The sequence below is a fragment of the Pseudoliparis swirei genome, chromosome 17, assembly GCF_029220125.1.
Source record: "Pseudoliparis swirei isolate HS2019 ecotype Mariana Trench chromosome 17, NWPU_hadal_v1, whole genome shotgun sequence".
In the NCBI taxonomy this organism is placed as follows: domain Eukaryota; kingdom Metazoa; phylum Chordata; class Actinopteri; order Perciformes; family Liparidae; genus Pseudoliparis; species Pseudoliparis swirei.
The window spans coordinates 933,666-954,833 of NC_079404.1; the positions used below are offsets into that span (position 1 = coordinate 933,666).

General features: G+C 50.2%; 2 protein-coding genes across 3 annotated transcripts in view; one reads left to right on the forward strand and one right to left on the reverse strand.

Moving 5' to 3' along the window:
* The window catches only part of LOC130207346 (rab11 family-interacting protein 2), a 16,455-nt gene extending 6,489 nt beyond the window's left edge, over window positions 1-9,966 (forward strand). The window contains exons 3-7 of one of the 2 annotated variants that reach the window (XR_008834276.1): window positions 17-387; window positions 1,106-1,424; window positions 5,112-5,181; window positions 7,552-8,639; window positions 8,742-9,966. Coding sequence is in view for 1 of the 2 variants with exons in the window: in XM_056435895.1 (XP_056291870.1) it covers window positions 17-387; window positions 1,106-1,424; window positions 5,112-5,181; window positions 7,552-7,776 (985 nt within the window). In the remaining variant the exon portion in view is untranslated. Of the gene's footprint in view, window positions 1-16; window positions 388-1,105; window positions 1,425-5,111; window positions 5,182-7,551 lie in introns of both variants that reach the window. The other variant, XM_056435895.1, reaches the window with a different exon arrangement.
* tm9sf3 (transmembrane 9 superfamily member 3) overlaps window positions 1-21,168 on the reverse strand; it is a 200,317-nt gene that overhangs the window by 58,236 nt on the left and 120,913 nt on the right. The gene's annotated exons all lie outside the window — the stretch shown is intronic.

Below are 21,168 nucleotides of genomic sequence, written 5' to 3' on the forward strand. Positions count from 1 at the left end.
CGCCCGCCGCCTCCAGCTGGCACTCCCTGGAGTCCAAGCCGGGCCGCAAGAGGAAGGAGCGCGGCCGCGTCCAGGTGAGCGTCCAGTTCATGAGGAACAACATGACGGCCAGCATGTTCGACCTGTCCATGAAGGAGAAGCCGCGCTCGCCCTTCTCCAAGCTCAAGCACAAGATGAAGGGCCGCAAGCACGACGGCGGCGACGCGTCCTCCGCCATCGTGCCGCGCTCCGCCGGCGACCCGGACGCCGCGCCGCCGCCCGAAGCCAAGGGCGGGAGGTCGCTGCTGGCCGGGGGCCACAAGCTCTCCGCCGCCCACTCCATGTCGGACCTGGTCGGCGCCGCCCCCCGGGCCAAGCCCGACACCATGAACTCCATCGACGAGCGCGGTGAGGACCTCGGCGCCGCTCGGGTCGGCCTCAGGGGGCGGGGCCCGAGAGGCGACACGGTGACGGTGCTCCTCTTGTTCTGACCAATGAGGGGCCTTCATGGACACTTTTTAAAACTTGTGAAAGAACATTTAGCCTTTGTTCAAAAAAAATATTTATACTCATTTATGCTTAAAGTATGAGATATTGTCATAAAAATGGTAATAATAAGACTATTAGACAATAATAAGACTATTAGGTAATAAGACTATTAGACAATAATAAGACTATTAGACAATAAGACTATTAGACAATAATAAGACTATTAGACAATAATAATAATAATAATAATAGAAGCTTCCATGACAGGAAGTGGACCCTCGCCACTGTGCCTTGAAGTGCAGCTGTCGGGGGGGCGGGCCTTATCAGGCGTCTTTGTTGTGAGTCAGATTGGGAGCGGAGGAGGCTCCCCCTCCAGAGCGGTGCTCCTGGAGGGGGAGCCTCCTCCTGAAGGGTCCTCTGTGAGCCCCTCAGGGGGTTGCTCCTGATCCCACGGGAGGTCAAAGGTCAGGGATGTCGTACGCGTACAGATAGTAAAGGAGTTATCGGACTACACGAGACGGCCTGAATGTAGAGTTGGAGCTGAGTGGAGGAACACGGTGTGGTTTTATCTTGAAGACCAATGAGAGGCCGCCATGTGTTCGGCCATCTTAAAGAGCGCCGCCCCCTCTGGTTGCAGGAGGCCCTCACCGGCACTCCCAGAGCGAGATGCCCGGCTGCTCGGACGGGGAGGCGCCGGGCGACCCGTTCTCCGGCCTCGGCGACGCCCTGCCCCACAAGTACGCCACGCTGCCACGCAACCGCAACCCCTTCATGGGGGGGCCGGGGGGGCCGCCGGGGGACAAGGAGGACAAGAAGGAGAAGAAGGAGAAGGTCAGCCTCCTGGAGCGCGTGACGGGGAAGAAGGCCAACGCCACGGGGCGCTCCGGCAGCTCCGGGGACCTGCGCTCGCCCAGCGCCTCCAGCCCCCCCGACGCCAACCCCTTCGTCCACAAGGGGTACGCCACGAGTACCGCCACCTTCTAGGGCACCTTGTGGGGCACCTTGTGGGGCACCTTGTGGGTTAACTTGTGGGTTACCTTCTAGGTTACCTTGTTACCTTGTAGGTTACCTTGTGGGGCACCTTGTGGGTCACCTTGTGGGTTACCTTGTGGGGCACCTTGTGGGGCACCTTGTGGGTTACCTTGTGGGGCACCTTGTGGGTCACCTTGTGGGTTAACCTGTGGGAGGTTACCTTGTGGGCACCCTGGGTCACCTTGTGGTTACCTTGTGGGTTACCTAGGTTATCTTGTGGGTTACCTTGTGGGCTACCTTGTGGGTTACCTTGTGGGTTACCTTCCAGGTTACCTTGTGGGTACCTGTGGGTTACCTTGTGGGTTACCTTCTAGGTTACCTTGTGGGTTACCTTGTGGGTTACCTTGTGGGTTACCTTGTGGGTTACTGTTGTGGGTTACCTTGTGGGTTACCTTCTAGTTTCCCTTGTGGGTTACCTTGTGGGTTACCTTGTGGGTTACCTTTGTGGTTACCTTGTGGGTTACCTTGTGGGTTACCTTGTGGTTACCTTGTGGGTTACCTTCTAGGTTACCTTGTGGGTTACCTGTGGGTACCTTGTGGGTTACCTTGTGGGTTACCTTGTGGGTTACCTTGTGGGTTACCTTGTGGGTTACCTTGTGGGTACCTTGTAGGTTACCTTGTAGGTTACCTTGTGGGTTACCTTGTGGGTTACCTTGTAGGTTACCTTGTGGGTTACCTTGTGGGTTACCTTGTGGGTTACCTTGTGGGTTACCTTGTGGGTTACCTTCTAGGTTACCTTGTGGGTTACGTTGTAGGTTACCTTGTGGGTTACCTTCGAGGTTACCTTGTGGGTTACCTTGTGGGTCACCTTGTGGGTACCCTAGGTTACCTGGGTCACCTTGTCACCTGTGGGTTACCTTCTAGGTTACCTTGTGGGTTACCTCTGGTTACCTTGTAGGTTACCTTGTGGGTTACCTTCTAGGTTACCTTGTGGGTTACCTTCTAGGTTACCTTGTGGGTTACCTTGTAGGTTACCTTGTGGGTTACCTTGTAGGTTACCTTGTGGGTTACCTTCTAGGTTACCTTGTGGGTTACCTTGTGGGTTACCTTGTGGGTTACCTTGTGGGTTACCTTCTAGGTTACCTTGTGGGTTACCTTCTAGGTTACCTTGTGGGTTACCTTGTGGGTTACCTTCTAGGTTACCTTGTGGGTTACCTTGTGGGTTACCTTGTGGGTTACCTTCTAGGTTACCTTGTGGGTTACCTTGTGGGTTACCTTGTGGGTTACCTTCTAGGTTACCTTGTGGGTTACCTTCTAGGTTACCTTGTGGGTTACCTTGTGGGTTACCTTGTGGGTTACCTTCTAGGTTACCTTGTGGGTTACCTTCTAGGTTACCTTGTGGGTTACCTTAGGGTTACTTTGTGGGTTACCTTCTAGGTTACCTTGTGGGTTACCTTCTAGGTTACCTTGTGGGTTACCTTCAGGTCACCTTGTGGGTTACCTTGGGTTACCTTGCTGTGGGTTACCTGTGGGTCACCCTTGTGGGTTACCTTGGTCACCTTTGGGTTACCTTGTGGGTTGCCTTGTGGGTACCTTCTGGGTTACCTTGTGGGTTGCTGTGGGTCACCTTGTGGGTTACCTTCTAGGTTACCTTCTAGGTTACCTTGTGGGTTACCTTGTGGGTTACCTTCTAGGTTGCCTTGTGGGTTACCTTGTGGGTTGCCTTGTGGGTTACCTTCCTGGGTTAGGTTACCTTCTGTGGGTTACCTTGTAGGTTACCTTCTAGGTTACCTTGTAGGTTACCTTGTGGGTTACCTTGTGAGGCACCTTGTGGGTTACCTTGTGGGTTACCTTGTGGGTTACCTTGTGGGTTACCTTGTGGGTTACCTTGTGGGTTACCTTGTGGGTTACCTTCTAGGTTACCTTCTAGGTTACCTTGTGGGTTACCTTCTAGGTTGCCTTGTGGGTTACCTTGTGGGTCACCTTGTGGGTTAACTTGTGGGTCACCTTGTGGGTTACCTTGTGGGTCACCTTGTGGGTTACCTTCTGGGGCACCTTGTGGGTCACCTTCTAGGTTACCTTGTGGGTTAACTTGTGGGTCACCTTGTGGGTTAACTTGTGGGTCACCTTGTGGGTTACCTTGTGGGTTACCTTGTGGGTCACCTTGTGGGTTAACTTGTGGTTCACCTTGTGGGTTACCTTGTGGGTCACCTTGTGGGTTACCTTGTGGGTTACCTTGTGGGTTACCTTGTGGGTCACCTTCTAGGTTACCTTGTGGGTTACCTTGTGGGTTACCTTGTGGGTCACCTTGTGGGTTACCTTCTAGGTTGCCTTGTGGGTTACCTTCTAGGTTACCTTCTGGGTTACCTTGTGGGTCACCTTGTGGGTCACCTTGTGGGTCACCTTGTGGGTCACCTTGTGGGTTACCTTCTGGGGCACCTTGTGGGTCACCTTCTAGGTTACCTTGTGGGTTACCTTCTAGGTTGCCTTGTGGGTTACCTTGTGGGTTACCTTCTAGGTTACCTTGTGGGTTACCTTCTAGGTTGCCTTGTGGGTTACCTTGTGGGTTACCTTGTGGGTTACCTTGTGGGTCACCTTGTGGGTTACCTTGTGGGTCACCTTGTGGGTTACCTTCTAGGTTGCCTTGTGGGTTACCTTCTAGGTTACCTTCTAGGTTACCTTGTGGGTTACCTTCTAGGTTGCCTTGTGGGTTACCTTGTGGGTTACCTTGTGGGTTACCTTGTGGGTCACCTTGTGGGTTACCTTGTGGGTTACCTTCTAGGTTACCTTCTAGGTTACCTTGTGGGTTACCTTGTGGGTTACCTTGTGGGTTACCTTGTGGGTTACCTTGTGGGGCACCTTGTGGGGCACCTTGTGGGTTAACTTGTGGGTTACCTTCTAGGTTACCTTGTGGGTTACGTTGTAGGTTACCTTGTGGGTCACCTTGTGGGTTACCTTGTGGGTTCCTCAGGTTACCTTGTGGGTTGCCCTTGTGGGTTACCTTGTGGGTTAACTTGTTGGTTACCTTGTGGTTACCTCCAGGTTACCTTGTGGGTTACCTTCTAGGTTACCTTGTGGGTTACCTCCAGGTTACCTTGTGGTTACCGGTTACCTTGTGGGTTACCTCAGGTCACCTTGTGGGTTACCCTTGTGGGTTCACCTCCAGGTACCTTGTGGGTTACCTTGTGGGTACCTTCTAGGTTACCTTGTGGGTTACCTTGTGGGTTACCTTGTGGGTTACCTTGTGGGTTACCTCAGGTTACCCTGTGGGTTACCTTGTGGGTTACTGTGGGTTACCTCAGGTTACCTTGTGGTTACCTTGTGGGTACCTCAGGTCACCTTGTGGGTTACCTTGTGGGTTACCTTCTAGGTTACCTTGTAGGTTACCTTGTGGGTTACCTTCTAGGTTACCTTGTGGGTTACCTTGTGGGTTGCCTTGTGGGTTACCTTGTGGGTTACCTTGTGGGTTACCTTGTGGGTTACCTTCTAGGTTACCTTGTGGGTTACCTTCTAGGTTACCTTGTGGGTTACCTTGTAGGTTACCTTGTGGGTTACCTTGTGGGTTACCTTGTAGGTTACCTTGTGGGTTACCTTGTGGACTACCTTGTGGGTTACCTTCTACTACAGATGGTTGTACATGAGTACTGACTCTCCTTTCGTTCCCTTGGCAGTGAGAAGAAGTCCAAAGGAAGTGAACCCCTGACCTTTGGCCAGAAGAAGGACGTGTACGGCCGTCCTCAGGTACGCCCGCCGCCCGCCGCCTCACCTGAGGAGGCCACAGAAGAACTGTGACTGGTGCCGAGTGTCGGATGTTTTTAATTGTGACCTCTTTGGCCTCGAAGCCGGTGACACTGATCTCCGAGGCCTCGGAACATTCGGCTAATTAGCAGCTGCCCCGTCGGTCGTCACGTCGGCGCTGCTCGATTTGAAGTGGTGTGAAGTTTCGGTCGGGAAGGTCGTCGGCGGTTGCCTGTTGCACTTTTTCTGTAATTGGAGGTTTTTAGTTTTTTTGGACACAGAAATGTCTTCAGATATATTATTGTACATTTCATCGTTATTATTTTGCAGGAAAAAATAAATGCGTTGGCGCTGTTACGCAGCAGAATGGTTATTTATGAGGGAGCTGAGCTAAAGTGACGCCTAAATGAGAAAGAGAATGCTGATAATAGCTTTCCTCACCTTTCTTTGTGGGTGTTGAGGGCTCCACACATGTGCCCCCCCCCCCACACCACCACGCCACAGTGCCTCGCAGAAATGGCAGCTCCCATTTCCTTCGCTTCAAGGCCCTAATTAACCACACACGGGGAGGGGGGGGGGGGCAGTGAGAGATTTCAAAGGACTGAGCTTTTAGATTCTCAAAGCTGAGCTCATTAGAAACTGTAATGACACAACTGGAGAATGCCAAGTGTCGCTTATCTCCCCCTCACCGCCGAGCGACCCACAGCACGACTCGCCAAGGCATGGTCACTTCCAGGCCTTTGTCACCACACACTAAAGCGCCTGATTGTTATGCGGAGAGAGGGAGAGAGAGGGAGGGAGGGAGAGAGAGAGAGAGAGAGAGGGAGGGATAGATGGAGAGAGAGGGAGAGAGCAACATCCATAAGGCCGTCAGTTCTCTTATTCCCTCTTGGATAGTTTAAGTGCAGTATTTCTCAGAGAGACGTCTTTGTGTCTTCTAGGTCACCTTGTGGGTCACCTTGTGGTTTACCTTGTAGGTTACCTTGTGGGTTACCTTGTGGGTTACCTTGTGGGTTACCTTGTGGGTTACCTTGTGGGTTACCTTGTAGGTTACCTTGTGGGTTACCTTGTGGGTTACCTTCTAGGTTACCTTGTGGGTTACCTTGTGGGTTACCTTGTAGGTTACCTTGTAGGTTACCTTGTGGGTTACCTTGTGGGTTACCTTGTAGGTTACCTTGTGGGTTAACTTGTAGGTTACCTTCTAGGTTACCTTGTGGGTTAACTTGTAGGTTACCTTGTGGGTTAACTTGTAGGTTACCTTGTGGGGCACCTTGTGGGGCACCTTGTGGGTTACCTTGTGGGTTACCTTGTGGGTTACCTTGTGGGTTACCTTGTGGGTTACCTTGTGGGTTACCTTGTGGGTTACCTTGTGGGTTACCTTGTGGGTTACCTGTGGGTTACCCTGGTTACCTTGTGGGTTACCTTCTAGGTTACCTTCTGGGTTACCTTGTGGGTTACCTTCTAGGTTACCTTGTGGGTTACCTTGTGGGTTACCTTGTGGGTTACCTTGTGGGTTACCTTGTGGGTTACCTTGTGGGTTACCTTGTGGGTTACCTTGTGGGTTACCTTCTGGGTTACCTTGTGGGTTACCTTGTGGGTTACCTTGTGGGTTACCTTGTGGGTTACCTTGTGGGTTACCTTGTGGGTTACCTTCTAGGTTACCTTGTGGGTTACCTTGTGGGTTACCTCTGTTCTCGAAACCCTTCCTCTTGGACCTTGATCTGGTGGCTCCTGGTTCCTCGTGTTGGAGGCGATGAGCCTGTTGGTCCTCTCGTCTCTGTCGAGGCGGCGTGGGAGTGGAGCTGATACCTGTGGTATTCTAAACAGGCGAAGGCTCGGCTGCTCTATCCGTCCGGGGGAGGATGCCCAGCACCGCCGCGATAAAGCGGTGCTCATTAAAAACGATTACGGCTCCTCTCGGAGCAAAGCGGTCGGCGTACACCGCTCCGTCCGGGTCTTTATTAGCGTGACCTTTCTGATTGCGTAAATATGCAGCCTGGCATTTCCACCACCTTCAGAACAAAGAGCTCATTTAAATCTGTATTGTTCCAGCGGCTAAAGTAAAAAGAGAACAACTTTCAGCCGCTGGCGGTCGTGTAAAAAGTTCCGTTCTAAACGGTGTCTCTGATCACAGCATAGAAACATTGACACGTGTAAATCCCCCAAGAGCTTTAAAAGCTCTCAATTAGCCTTCGTTAGCGGCGGAGAAAAGAGACAAACACCTGGCGGTCGATGTCGCGCGAGGCCAACACGTCTAATGAGCTTCTGTGAGGGCGTCGGCACGGCAACACACGTGTTGACGCTCCTCACCGAACCTCCAGCAGCAGGAGGGGAACACCGCCTAACTGGAGCTCCCCGTCTCCCCGTCTGCAGGAGGCCAAGCAGGAGAGCGCCCTGGCCTACAGCAACCTGTCCTTCGACGAGGTGGTGCAGGACCTCATCAAGCAGAAGGAGGTGGTGAAGAGGAAGGACGCCCACATCCGGCAGCTGGAGGACTACATCGACGACCTGCTGGTGCGCGTCATGGAGGAGACGCCCAGCATCCTGCGGACGCCCTACGAGCCCAAGAGGAAGGCGGGTAAACTCACCAAGAAGTAGAGCGGCCGGCCGGCGGGGGAGGAGTCGGCCGTCATCAATCAATGTGATTAAAGCCAAATTAATGAGTCTTTGCTTTAGAACATTTCTATTCAGTGTTTTTTATCTACCTTTTGTAATTTGTTGGGGGGATGGTTCTGGAACACGCAGGTGCTCCGCTCACCGATTGGTTCCCTCGGTTTGGGGTTTCGCCGTATAGTTTTCACTCGCAGCTCCAGTGTTTAAAGCTCCACAGTGTTTGAAGTCTAAAGTGTTGACCAGACGGCCAAATGGCGGAGCGGCGGTCGCCGTGGTTACGCCGGGCGTGGACCGACTCCTCTGCTGCTTCTGGGGTTCTTAGTTCCTTTTATTTTCTGTCCCATGAACAGACGTGTTTCACTCTGCGTTATGCGTGCGACCCCCTGACCTTCAGGCTCCTGGGGTCCGGATCGGTTTACTGACGTTTGACGTGCAATAATCAACCTGCTTTATATTCTGTTTACATTGTAATCATCTCTTCCATGTCGATTTGATTTGAACGGTTCTTCTTCAAGATTGTATTACTGGTACTTACTGCACATGAACAGTCTTTATTTATACATGGTCCAGGGCTCATGAACACTGTAGTGTGAGATACGCACCTTTATAGCCACGCCCACTTCTGTATTCACGGTACACATGTGACATATCTCATGAGTGTTTCTGCATCTAACGGTTTGAATATGAACTTCCATCAGCATTCACATGTTTACACAGTAATAGTTTACATCGCTGTATTTCAGCACTTTCCTTTGTTCCAACGTTCAAAACCAGGAAGAACAAAAGTGTGTCGTCAGCTCAGCTTCATGACTGCTGGAGGTCACCAGCCAACAGGAAGGTCGCGCTCGGTGAGTCCGGAGCCGAGCGGCTCGTTGTTCCGCCCCTCTATAATCTGTTGTCACGACTCTGACCTGCCGCTCCAACGCTCCTCTTGAGTGTTCCTCACGCAGCTCGTTTGTCTGAAGGCCTGAGATCTCCCATTGGCCCTGAAGCCCACACTGGTGGGCTCTGCAGAGCTTCGTGTGGAGTGGTCTCCAGACCGGGCCCTGGCTTTCCTTCAAGGTGAATCCAAAGAGGTCGTCCCCTCTGGCGGTTCCCCCCCGACGGCCTCACTGGGGACCACATGACCTCGTCTCTACGTGATGTCACACGCTGGGTCAACTCCGTCTGATTGGACGACAGACATCACACATTTAGTCAATGAAATGAGTTTTACAACAGAGAGGTCATGTGACCTCCTCTGGGGTCGACGTTGACCCCCGAATGGAGACGATGAGTTCAAAGACATGTGGACCGGAGTCGGTTCAGGGGACGGGGGCGGAGTCGGTTCTTTTCTTCCAGCTTTATTCTTTATGCTTTGATGTCATTTGGTGCTTTGGATAATGTTGAGTCTAAAACACAAATCTAAATGAAAACTGTGTCATAAACAAAAACAACAACACGGCCTGCATCGTTATGACACGTCTGTCATCTGCATAATATCTGTCCATCAAATCTCTGAACCCAAAACACTCAAAACCCACAAGAAGACGTCACCATTCATACAGATGGTTCCACACAGTCAACCAGTACATGTGGGGTTCTTCCCCGAGGTGACGGAGCATGTCCTGAAGCTCAGGTCTGATCTGCTGCTCCGGGTCTCCTGAGTCTTCTCTGGTCACGCTGCTCGCCATCGGCCGCCTGCAGCTGCCAGACACGGAGGCTGAAGCTCCTGACGGCGAGATGTTGAAGGAAATGATGGCCGTGCTTCTAAGATGTCGGTTCGAGAAGTTGACACAGTTTGGAGTCGGGTGCACCGTCCCTTTAAGGTCCTTTAGGGTCCTTTAGGGTCCTTAAGGTCTGGAGACCCGCCACATTGTGGTCCTGGCGCTGAGCTCCGAGGCTCCGAGCCGGATGATACATGTTTTAGCCTTCTGGTCACTTCTGCATGTCAATCACACTTTTCAATGAAGTCACATTTTATATTCTTGATTCCTCTGGACTGGTGAAGCTCGTCGCTCCTCCGCCACCGAGAGCTTCTCTTTGTACCTCCAATGTGTAACTTTAATACCTGAATGTATGTTTTATGATCCGAGCTCTGGAGGAAGTGTCACTGTTGGTGTTTCTGAAGAAGTTCACGTTTCCCTGACGTCAACTCGACTTCCTTTTCAATAAACTCCCGTCAAGGAAAACTTCTGTTTCTGGTTTGTTTTCTCAAAAAGATCAAAAGCCGATTTAAAAAAATGGACGCATCCCTCTTCCTCTTCAGAGGATGAAACCATCCAGAGGACTCCTCCTCTTCCTCTGTTCTTCCTCCTTTGTACCTCTGTTCTTCCTGTTCCTCTTCCTCCTTTGTTCCTCTGTTCTTCCTCCTTTGTTCCTCTTCCTCCTCTGTTCCTTTTCTTCTGTTCCTCCTCCTCTGTTCTTCCTCCTCTCTTCCTCCTCCTCTGTTCTTCCTCCTCTGTTTCTCCTCCTCTGTTCCTCTTCCTGTTTCTCCTCTGTTCCTCTTCCTCTGTTCTTCCTCCAATGTTCCTCTTCATCTGTTCCTCTTCCTCCTCTGTTCCTCTTCCTCTTTCTCCTCTGTTCCTCTTCCTCTGTTCCTCCTCTTCTGTTCTTCCTCCTCTGTTCCTCTTCCTCTGTTCCTCCTCTTCCTCTGTTCCTCCTCTTCTGTTCTTCCTCCTCTGTTCCTCTTCCTCCTCTTCTGTTCCTCCTCCTCTGTTCCTCTTCCTCTGTTCTTCCTCCTCTGTTCCTCTGGCTAACACCTGGCCCATCGTCTTCTGGATGAATTCAAAGCTCAATTAACTCAGATCTCACTGGCAGTTAAACCATGATTAGTGTTTTTAATTGTACTGCTCCCCCCCCCCCTCGTTCTGGATTCTTTTCTCGGTGAGAAGTGAGAAGCACGACGACTTGTTAAAACTCTCTAAGTGCAACAAGTCTGTGTTGAAGTCATTTTGGGCCATAAACTGTTGTTTACCAGCGGAAGCCTTCGTGGCCCCCCCCCACACACACACACACCTGTCCGTCATCTCGTTGGAGGCGTCTCCTCCAGGTGAGCGGGGCGACTCTGATCCTCCAGTGAAACGCCCGCTGACTGAAACAGTGACACAACCAGCGGTGCTAATTGGATAATTAGGTTAAACAGGGTTTTTAATGAGGCTAACTTCAGGTGTCGGTGACATTAGCGCGCCGCCGAGCGCTTTATAACCGCCTGCTGACATAATTGGCAGCATCCATCACGGAGAGGCTCCTTCCCCGACTGCCTGCCGCGGGAGACGCCGGACACAAATAGGTGTGTAATTGGGCTTCATGTCGGTGTCACCTGTTGTGTTCACGAGCTAATTGGCACACTCACTGTCGTCGGGTCGAGTTACAGCCACCCGGCTCCTGCACGTGTCGCCTGGAGGCCGGCCGCACTCAGGCCCATTGCGCGTTGCATCATCGAGGATAGCCCACAGCGAGGCGCCGCGTGCCGCGCTGCGGGCGCCGGAGAGGGCGACCCTCGGGTCACCGGCACGGCCCTTTAAATATGGATGGGCGTCGCAGATCGGTGTCAGCCCGCACGCGTCTGAATGCAAGAGCCCCGGGCCGACGAGGAGAACCCTAGACGAGGACCGGCAGGTGGACGAGCTGCGTCTACGACGCAGGGCCCTTTGTTGGACGGTGAGTAATCTGAAAGGTGCTTGAGATAAATCGGGCGTCGTCGTATTGTCTTCACGATCGCTGCCACGCGTCTGCCGTCAGGGGAACGCAGCAGCTGAAGGACGGGGGGGGGAACACACCTTCACCGCTACGCTCCAGGTTCTTAGGATCCACGGTTCAAATCCTGTGTCGCTGACATCGAAAATACCTTTTTATGATCTGTCAACCATTGAAGGATCTTTTATCTTCAGATGACGACGGTGGACGTGGACAGAGTCGTGAGGCGCTGGCTTCAGGTTTATGTTTTTACTTATTAAACTTTAAGCATCGTGTGAAATCCAGAACAATGAAAACATTTATCATACGATTATGAATGTTTTCCTATATCTGAATAAGAATGACATTAGTCATCCATTGGACAACAAACATACTTTAGTGACGCTAAAGAAATCAAAAGGTATACAGTTGTAATGTGGAGACACCTGTTAGCTCAGTGTGCTAGCAGGTGTGCTGTCAATGCAGGTAGTTCAGGTTTTAATCCTCAAGTCGTCGGCTAACGTTCAATTCAATTCAGTTTATTTGTATAGCCCAATTTCACAAATTACAAATTTGTCTCGGAGTGCTTTACAATCTGTACACATAGACATCCCTGCCCCAAAACCTCACATCGGACCAGGAAAAACTCCCAAATAACCCTTCAGGGGAAAAAAGGTAAGAAACCTGGAGGAGAGCAACAGAGGAGGATCCCTCTCCTAGGATGGACAGATGCAATAGATGTAATGTGTACAGAAGGACAGATTTAGAGTTAAAATACATTCAATGAATATGACAGAGTGTATGAATAGTTCATAGTAGGCATATTCCACGATGGAGACCTCCACGATCCATCAGGCAGATGGCGGTGGGGAGGAGGAGGGCGGAGTCTCAACAGGACAGTGGCGTGGTCATGAGCAGGAATTCCACGACCCAGACGATCCATCAGGCAGATAGGATCTATGCCGTCTCATAGGGTCCGATGACCCCATGAGGCGTAAAGTCAAAAGGACTTCCGGGAGAAAGCAGAGTTAGTAACGTGTGATTGAGAGATGAAAATTCATCCTTAAGGAGAGAAAAAGAGGAGATAGGTACTCAGTGCATCCTAAACGTCCCCGGCAGCTATAAGCCTATAGCAGCATAACAAGGGGCTGGACCAGGGCAAACCTGATTCAGCCCTAACTATAAACTCTGTCAAAGAGGAAGGTCTTAAGTCTACTCTTAAACGAGGTGACTGTGTCTGCCTCCCGGACTGAAATTGGAAGCTGGTTCCATAAAAGAGGAGCTTGATAACTAAAGGCTCTGGCTCCCATTCTACTTTTTAAGACTCTAGGAACTACAAGTAGTCCCGCATTTAGTGAGCGTAGCTCTAGTGAGGCAATATGGTACGACAAGCTCCTTAAGATATGATGGAGCATCACCAATCAAGGCTTTGTAGGTTAAGAGAAGAATTTTAAAAGTGATTCTTGATTTTACTGGGAGCCAGTGCAGAGCAGCTAGTGCAGGAGTGATGTGATCTCTTTCTTAGTTTTAGTGAGAACACGAGCTGCAGCATTCTGGATCAACTGGAGGGACCTAAGAGATTTATTAGAGCAGCCTGCTAATAAGGAGTTGCAGTAATCCAGTCTCAAGTAACAACGTGAACCAATTTTTCTGCATCTTTTGAGACAAGATGTGCCTGATTTTTGAAATATTACGTAGATGAAAGAATGCAGTCCTTGAGATTTGCTTTACGTGGGAGTTAAAGGACAAGTCCCGATCAAAGATAACGCCAAGATTCTTTACAGTGGTGTTGGATGCCAGGGCAATGCCGTCTACAGAATCCACATCACCAGATAATTGATCTCTGAGGTGCTCAGGGCCGATTAAAATTACTTGGTTTTGTCTGAGTTTAACATCAAGAAGTTGCAGGTCATCCATGTTTTATGTCTTTAAGACATGCTTGAATTTTACAGAGTTGGTTGCTCTCCTCTGGTTTTATCGATAAATATAGTTGAGTGTCATCTGCATAACAATGAAAGTTTATGGAGTGTTTCCTGATAATATTGCCCAAAGGAAGCATGTATAAGGTAAATAAAATTGGTCCAAGCACAGAACCTTGTGGAACTCCGTGATTAACGTTGGTGGTTATCGAAGCGTCATCGTTTACAAATACAAACTGAGATCGATCTGATAAATAGGATTTAAACCAAATTAGTGCCGTGCCTGAAATGCCAATCGACTGCTCCAGTCTCTGTAACAGGATGTCATGGTCAATGGTGTCGAATGCAGCACTAAGGTCTAACAAGACCAGGACAGAGAGGAGTCCTTTATCTGCTGCCATTAAGAGGTCATTTGTAATTTTCACCAGTGCCGTCTCGGTGCTGTGGTGTTTTCTAAATCCTGATTGAAATTTCTCAAATAAACTATTATGATGTAGAAAGTCGCACAACTGATTTGCGACCACTTTCTCAAGGATCTTGGAGAGGAAGGGAGGTTAGAGATCGGTCTGTAGTTAGCCAACACCTCTGGATCCAGAGTGAGCTTCTTCAGGAGAGGTTTAATAACAGCCACCTTGAAGGAGTGTGGTACGTGGCCTGTTAGCAGAGACACATTGATAATATCTAATAGAGAGCCGCCAATTAAAGGCAAAACGTCTTTAAGCAGCCTCGTCGGGATGGGGTCCAAGAGACAGGTAGGCGTGTTCAAGTAGAAACCGTTGAAAATAATTGGTCACGGTTGATGGAGAAAATCCTCAAATATACACCAGGGCATACAGCGGTTTCCAAGGCCATTCCACTTGAGAACAGATTGGCACTGGTTATGGGCAGAGATTATTAATCTTGTCCCTAATAGTTAAAATCTTTTCATTAAAGAAGTTCATAAAGTCATTACCACTAAGGTTTATAGGAATGCTCGGCTCCACAGAGCTGTGACTCTCTGTCAGCCTGGCTACAGTGCTGAAGAGAAACCTGGGGTTGTTTTATTTTTCTATTATTGATGAGTAATAGGCTGCTCTGGCATTACGGAGGGCCTTCTTATATGTTTTAAGACTATCTCGCCAAACTAAGCGGGATTCTTGAGATTAGTTGACGCCATATGCGTTCAAGCTTTTGACGCTTGCTTCAGTTTGCGGGTCTGAGGGTTATACCAGGAGCAAACCTCCTCTTCCTCACTGTCTTCTTCTTCAGAGGGCTATCGAGTCCAGTGTCATTCTCAGAGAGCCTATGGCACTGTCAACAAGATGATCAATCTGGGACGGACTAAAGTTAGACCAGGAGTCCTCTGTTATATTGAGACGTGGTATCGAATCAAATACAGAAGGAATCGCTTCTTTAAATTTAGCTACAGCACTATCAGTTAGACATCTAGTGTAGAAACTTTTGACTAACGGAGTACACTCCGGTAGTATAAATTCAAAAGTTATGAGGTTGTGGTCTGACAGAAGAGGATTCTGTGGGAAGACGTTCAAATGCTCAATGTCAACGCCATAAGTAAGAACAAGATCAAGCGTGTGGCCAAAGCTGTGAGTGGGTTTCTGTACTCTCTGACAGAAGCCAATCGAGTCCAACAAGGAGATGAATGCAGCACTAAGGCAATCATTATCAACATCCACATGGATATTAAAATCTCCAACAATAATAACTTTATCGGTTTTAAGAACCAAACTTGATATAAATTCTGAGAATTCAGATATAAACTCTGAATATGGACCTGGTGGCGGTACAGAATCACAAATCGAATTGGCTGTAGTGTTTTCCAGGTTGGATGTGAAAGACTAAGAACAAGGCTTTCAAATGAGGTGTAGTGTAATTTTGGTTGAGGATTAATTAATAGGCTCGATTCAAAGATGGCTGCTACTCCACCTCCTCGACCGGTGCCTCGAGGAATGTGAGTATTAATATGACTTGGAGGAGTCGATTCATTCAGGCAGACATATTCTTCATGGCTCAGCCAGGTTTCAGTTAGGCAACATAAATCAATGTGATTATCTGATATTAAATCATTCAGTAACACAGCTTTAGATGACAGAGATCGAATATTTAGGAGACCACATTTAATAGACCTATTTTGTTGCACTGCTGAAATAATTGTGTTAACTTGTATAAGGTTATTGTGTATGACTCCTCTTCTGCTTACTTTTGATTTATTTAATTGAAGTGGCCGTGGGACAGACACAGTCTCTACTCTAAAGTCAAGGGTGGGTAACTGCTCGAATGGAAGAGCAGAGAAGGGTGTTAAACTACAACTCTGCTCCCGGTTCCTGATCTGAACCCTGGGTTGTCATAGATTAAGTCCGGTGATCAACTTGGTCATATTCGCAGAAATGAGTCGCGCTCCGTCCAACGTGGGATGAATGCCGTCTCTCCTCATCAGATCAGGTTTTCCCCAGAAAGTCTTCCAGTTGTCTTCGTAGCCCACATTATTCGCTGGGCACCACCTCGACAGCCAGCGGTTGAAAGACGACATTCGGCTATACAATTCGTCTGTCTGCAAATTTGGGAGAGGGCCAGAGAAAATTACGGTGTCCGACAACGTCTTGGCATAAGCACACACCGATTCCACATTAATTTTAGTGAGTTCCGAGCGGCGGGCTCGCGCGTCATTACCACCGGCGTGTATTACAATCTGACTGTATCTCCGCTTATCCTTAGCCAGCAGCTTCAAACAAGACTCCACGTCGCCCGCTCTGGCCCCGGGGAGGCACACGACTCTGGTCCGTGGCTTCGCTATTTTCACGTTCCTGACTATAGAGCTCCCGATAACCAGGGTGTGTTCCTCAGCGGGTGTGTCGCTGAGCAGGGAAAACTGGTTCGAAACGTGAAGTGGTTGGTGCACAGCGGGCTTCTGTGTAGACTTACGACTCCTGCGAACAGTTACCCAACCATCCGGCTGCACGGTTACCGCGGGCACAGCTAACAGCTGACTGTAGCTCGCGCCGACTACGGGAGAGGGCGGGCTAACTAGCATAGCTGTCTGAGCTTCGATAGCGCGGAGCCGTGCATCTAACCCACTTAGACCTGCCTCCAACCTAGCAAATAAACTACACTTGTTGCATGTATCGTTATCATTAAGGGAGGCAGGGGGATAACTATACATGAGACACACTGAGCAAGAGGGAGCGGGAGGGAGAGAAGAAGAAGTCATGCTCGCTGTTGAGCTGGCAACCAAAGCTTACCGGAAGAGTGAGATGATGCGTTCAGGAGCAGCTGGGAAAATCCAACTGCCCTTGCACAGATGAAGTTGTTCTCGTTAGCTCACGTTTGGCAGCTTAGTGCTAATGTTAGCTGTTAGCTAACATACTACATTAGCTAATAATCACATTTAACTGTTTGCTCCCTAACTTATTGAACACGGAAGAACACGATGATGAGATATTGTTGCTGATGTTCTGCACGAGATCAAATGATATGTGAACCTTTGCTAAGTTGTAATGTTGCGAACAAGCTAGCTAGCTGTCATCTATGTTTTAGCTAGCTCTGGATGTTGCTGGTTCGACAGCTCACCATTAATTAGCTAACTGTTTTTAACTTGGACAATTCAACATCTCACTTTCGTTAGCTTAAGTTTCGTAAACTTTAACGTCGCCGCTGTTTACCGTCGTTTAAAACACAACTAACGTAACTGCACTTGATTACAGAATTAGCTCGTCTCCTTTTTATTGGTTGAAACTGTGAAAAGAAGGTAAACCAACATTAAAAGGTTAGATGGTAACTTAAACTGCTGTTAATGACCCACTCATCACTTTTAGTTTAGCAATGTAGACCTACGAATAAAGAATAGTAGGAATTACATCCAATAATGTAAATAATCAGAATCGGCTTGATGTATTTGCCCTCCAGTCGTGCCTGTGCGTTCGGCCCTCTGAGGCTTGGACCTGGTCTCTGCTGGTCTGGACCCAGGGGAACCATCAGGACCAGCGTGTTCCTCCGGCTGCTGAGCGCCTCTCGTCAGGACGCTCCTCGTGGCCCGAAGAGGAAACGTGAGCGTCTCGTTACCGTCACCACAGGGGGCTTCATGGGGGTCTCTGTGGGTCTCACTGAAGATCTTATTCTGGAATCAACAGTGAAGAAACGCATCCAATCACCACCAAGCAGAAGTCTGCATGAAGATGTCTCTTGTTTTATCGACATGTCCTCATTGTAATGTGGGGCTCGTGTTCTTTGACCTGTTAGTGGTCTCGTGTTCTTTGACCTGTTAGTGGTCTCGTGTTCTTTGACCTGGTTAGTGTTCTTTGACCTGTTAGTGGTCTCGTGTTCTTTGACCGGTTAGTGGTCTCGTGTTCTTTGACCGGTTAGTGGTCTCGTGTTCTTTGACCTGGTTAGTGGTCTCGTGTTCTTTGACCTGTTAGTGGTCTCGTGTTCTTTGACCTGGTTAGTGGTCTCGTGTTCTTTGACCTGGTTAGTGGTCTTATCTGGGTTTGACCTGGTTGGCGGTCTCGTGTTCTTTGACCAGTTGGCGGTCTCGTGTTCTTTGACCAGTTGGCGGTCTCGTGTTCTTTGAACAGTTGGCGGTCTCGTGTTCTTTGACCAGTTGGCGGTCCCGTGTTCTTTGACCAGTTGGCGGTCTCGTGTTCTTTGACCAGTTAGTGGTCTCGTGTTCTTTGACCAGTTAGTGGTCTTATCTGGGTTTGACCTGGTTGGCGGTCTCGTGTTCTTTGACCTGGTTAGTGGTCTCATGTTCTTTGACCAGTTAGTGGTCTTATCTGGGTTTGACTTGGTTGGCGGTCTCATGTTCTTTGACCTGTTAGTGGTCTCGTGTTCTTTGACCAGTTGGCGGTCTCATGTTCTTTGACCTGTTAGCGGTCCGCCTGCTGCTGGTTGGTCCTGCAGGCCGTGGCGCCCGTGCAGCTGTAGTTGGCGCGGGATAGCTCACATTAGAAGTTTAGTGCAATAGCTCAGCAAAGCCTTGTTAAAACTCGAGTAATACAATCAATCACTCGGTCATCTCCTGCGCTGCAGGAATGCTGCTGAGCTGCAGCTGCACAGCCAAATGACTCCAGAGGGGAATTACCGGGCCGTAAATCAGACGTCAGGAGGCTGGAGCCTGTTTCCCGGTAACGGAGCCGTGCGACGTGTTCCCAGTACCTGCATCCAGAGAGCCTCGCGGTGCGGGGGCCGACCACGAGGACTCACCTCCGTGTGCCGGAGGCTCCGGAGCGCGAACGATCTGCTGCGCGCCGACCGGCAGGAGCGACTCGTCTCCGGCTCGCTCATCAACGTCTGTGAGGCGGCCTGCAGCTTGTGCTCCTCGTTAAGTCGTGAGGATCGTTACCTTATCGAGACGGAGATTCATCTTCATTACCTGGCGCGTGTTGTGGGATCTACATGTTCTGCAGAACACGGGATCCCTTCAGCGGCTTCGTGTTGGAGGCAGAAGGCAAACAGCGGCGCTGGCAGCTCCCCGCCTTCATTATTGATAATTAAGATGTATAAATATGCTTTCTGGCACTTGACTTGTCGATTGCAACGGGACATTTTTTTCCCGTCAAACTCTACAAGTGCCAAGGTAGACAAGGTGAGGGCAGAAGCGCTGCAGTGTGTACTCTGTGGCTGGCGGGCAGCTGAGTGATGCCTTCAGGTGCCAGCAGGTAAACAAGCCTGAGTGATGCCTTCAGGTGCCAGCAGGTAAACAAGCCACGTTTGAGGGGAGCGGGCTGAACGTCTGCCAAAGCTGAGTCGGCTTCACGGCCCTCAGACAGAGCTCCTGTTGGTCAGCTCACAGGGAGGGAGCCAGGAGACGGGTAGGTGGATAGATGTAGGTATGTATACATATATATGTATGTATATATTATATAGAGCCTCATGGCGTCCTGACAGTATCTCTGTTCGTGGAGTGACTTTGCTCGTGGCTCGTTTCCTCACGACTTTAAACGAGGGTCACTGAACGAAGACGCGTTCCTCTGCGGTGGCTAATTAACAATCAGCCAAATGACCAATTAATACCAACCCTGTAACTCCAGGAAGTGATCGTCTGTAATCTGACTGATCAGGATTCATGCCATTAGAAACTGCTCAGAGAGGATTACAATGCCTACAAATACAGAGAGAGAGGTAAACGTCACATTTAATCTGATAACCTGGTTCGTCTTCATCGCTTCAGGCCTGATGCGCCTCTGTCTGATGAAGATGGAGCGGTGAGGATCGGCAACGTTCTGGTGAAGCTCCTCAAGTCTGAGTCCTGGTCCTCTACAGGACGGAGGAACTTCATCATTTAACGAGACATGAAGGAACTAGGAGGAGGAAACGGAGGAGGAGTAGCCAGGTCTGGAACATGCGGCCCGCTCTCCTCGCCCGGTGAAGCAGAACCAAGTGACGGGCCGGCGGGCCACAGGAGAACCTTTGTTCTGCCCGGTAACCGAGCCGAGCGTCCCGGTAACGTTTCCCCGCCGCCACCGGAGGACGTTTCATTAGTGTGACGAGCTCAGGGGTTCATGGGCAGCGTCCGACTCTGAGAATTAACCCGGCCTGACCCCACGGGGGGGGGGGGCGCTGTGCTGCTCTAATGGAGCGTCATCAGGAGGCCGCTCGTCTTCATTCCAACGACCCCGAGACAAAGCAGTGACCCTGCTGGAGGGATTGAAACCCACAACCTCCCGTAACACTCGCATGACGACGCGTGGCTCCGAGAGAGCGGCGTGGGAACGGCACCCAGGGGCGCCGCTCTGTAATCCGGGAGCGCAGCAGCATTCACTCGCCAAGTAAAAGCGTGAACAGATACGACACATTCCACAAAGGTGGAGCGCCGGCCGCTCCGCATGACGCTCTTTATGAGTGGAACACACACAGGGCCGCCGCTCCGGATTATAAAGCCTCTTCCGCTTGGCCTCGAGTCTCGTGGCGCGGCTCCGTCCAGCAGCTGGAGGCACCGCCTCCATCTGAGGCTCGTCTGTTCACTGTAATCAGGAGGCTCTGAGAGCCGCTCTGGATCCCTGGGATTACAGCCGAGGACTTCCCATCAGCACGCTACGCAACACGTGGCGGAGGTCCCCAACGTCTGAACTTTATTCATTAAGCCTTTGATCAACATTCTCCTCCGGGTTGTTTATTAATACCACGGAGCTGCAGGAGGAACAAAGAGCCGGAGTCACAGCAGGCAGCCCCCCCCCCCCCCCCAAAACACTTATTAATTGGATTTAGATATTTGTAAAATGATCTATTTAATGGGATTACCACTCGTATAATGATCTTATTTATGAGGGAAGCAATCCAAGCTTTGGGGCGGCCTGATAATGCGCGTGCAGCTCTGTGCGGTTAATGTTGTGTTACGGCGAGATAAAGTGGAGGCGCAGCGCGCCGCTGAAATGGAGCCGCAGCTCGGGTCAGAGCCGGGCTGCATTCCAGAGTCTGGACACTCAGACCTGCTGAACTCCTGCAGGCTCAAGGTAGACGTGACGAGGACCCCCCCCCCCCCCCCTGCAACATAAGAGCTCTTTCTTACATCTTTATCCACAAATCTGACTCCAGCTCTCAGACACACCGACAGGCCCGAGGTAATGTACCTGTTCCTCTGCAGGGAGATGGAATCTGCAGCATTGGTACAGAAACATATACGTATATATATATGTATGTGTATACAGATATATGTATACATATATATATATACCTCTGCAGCACCTCCAGAATGCAGCTGCTGGTCTTCAGCCTCCCAACATTCACCCACACCGCTCCACTACTCCACCCACACCACTCCACCACACCGCTCCACCCACACTGCTCCACTACTCCACCCACACCGCTCCAC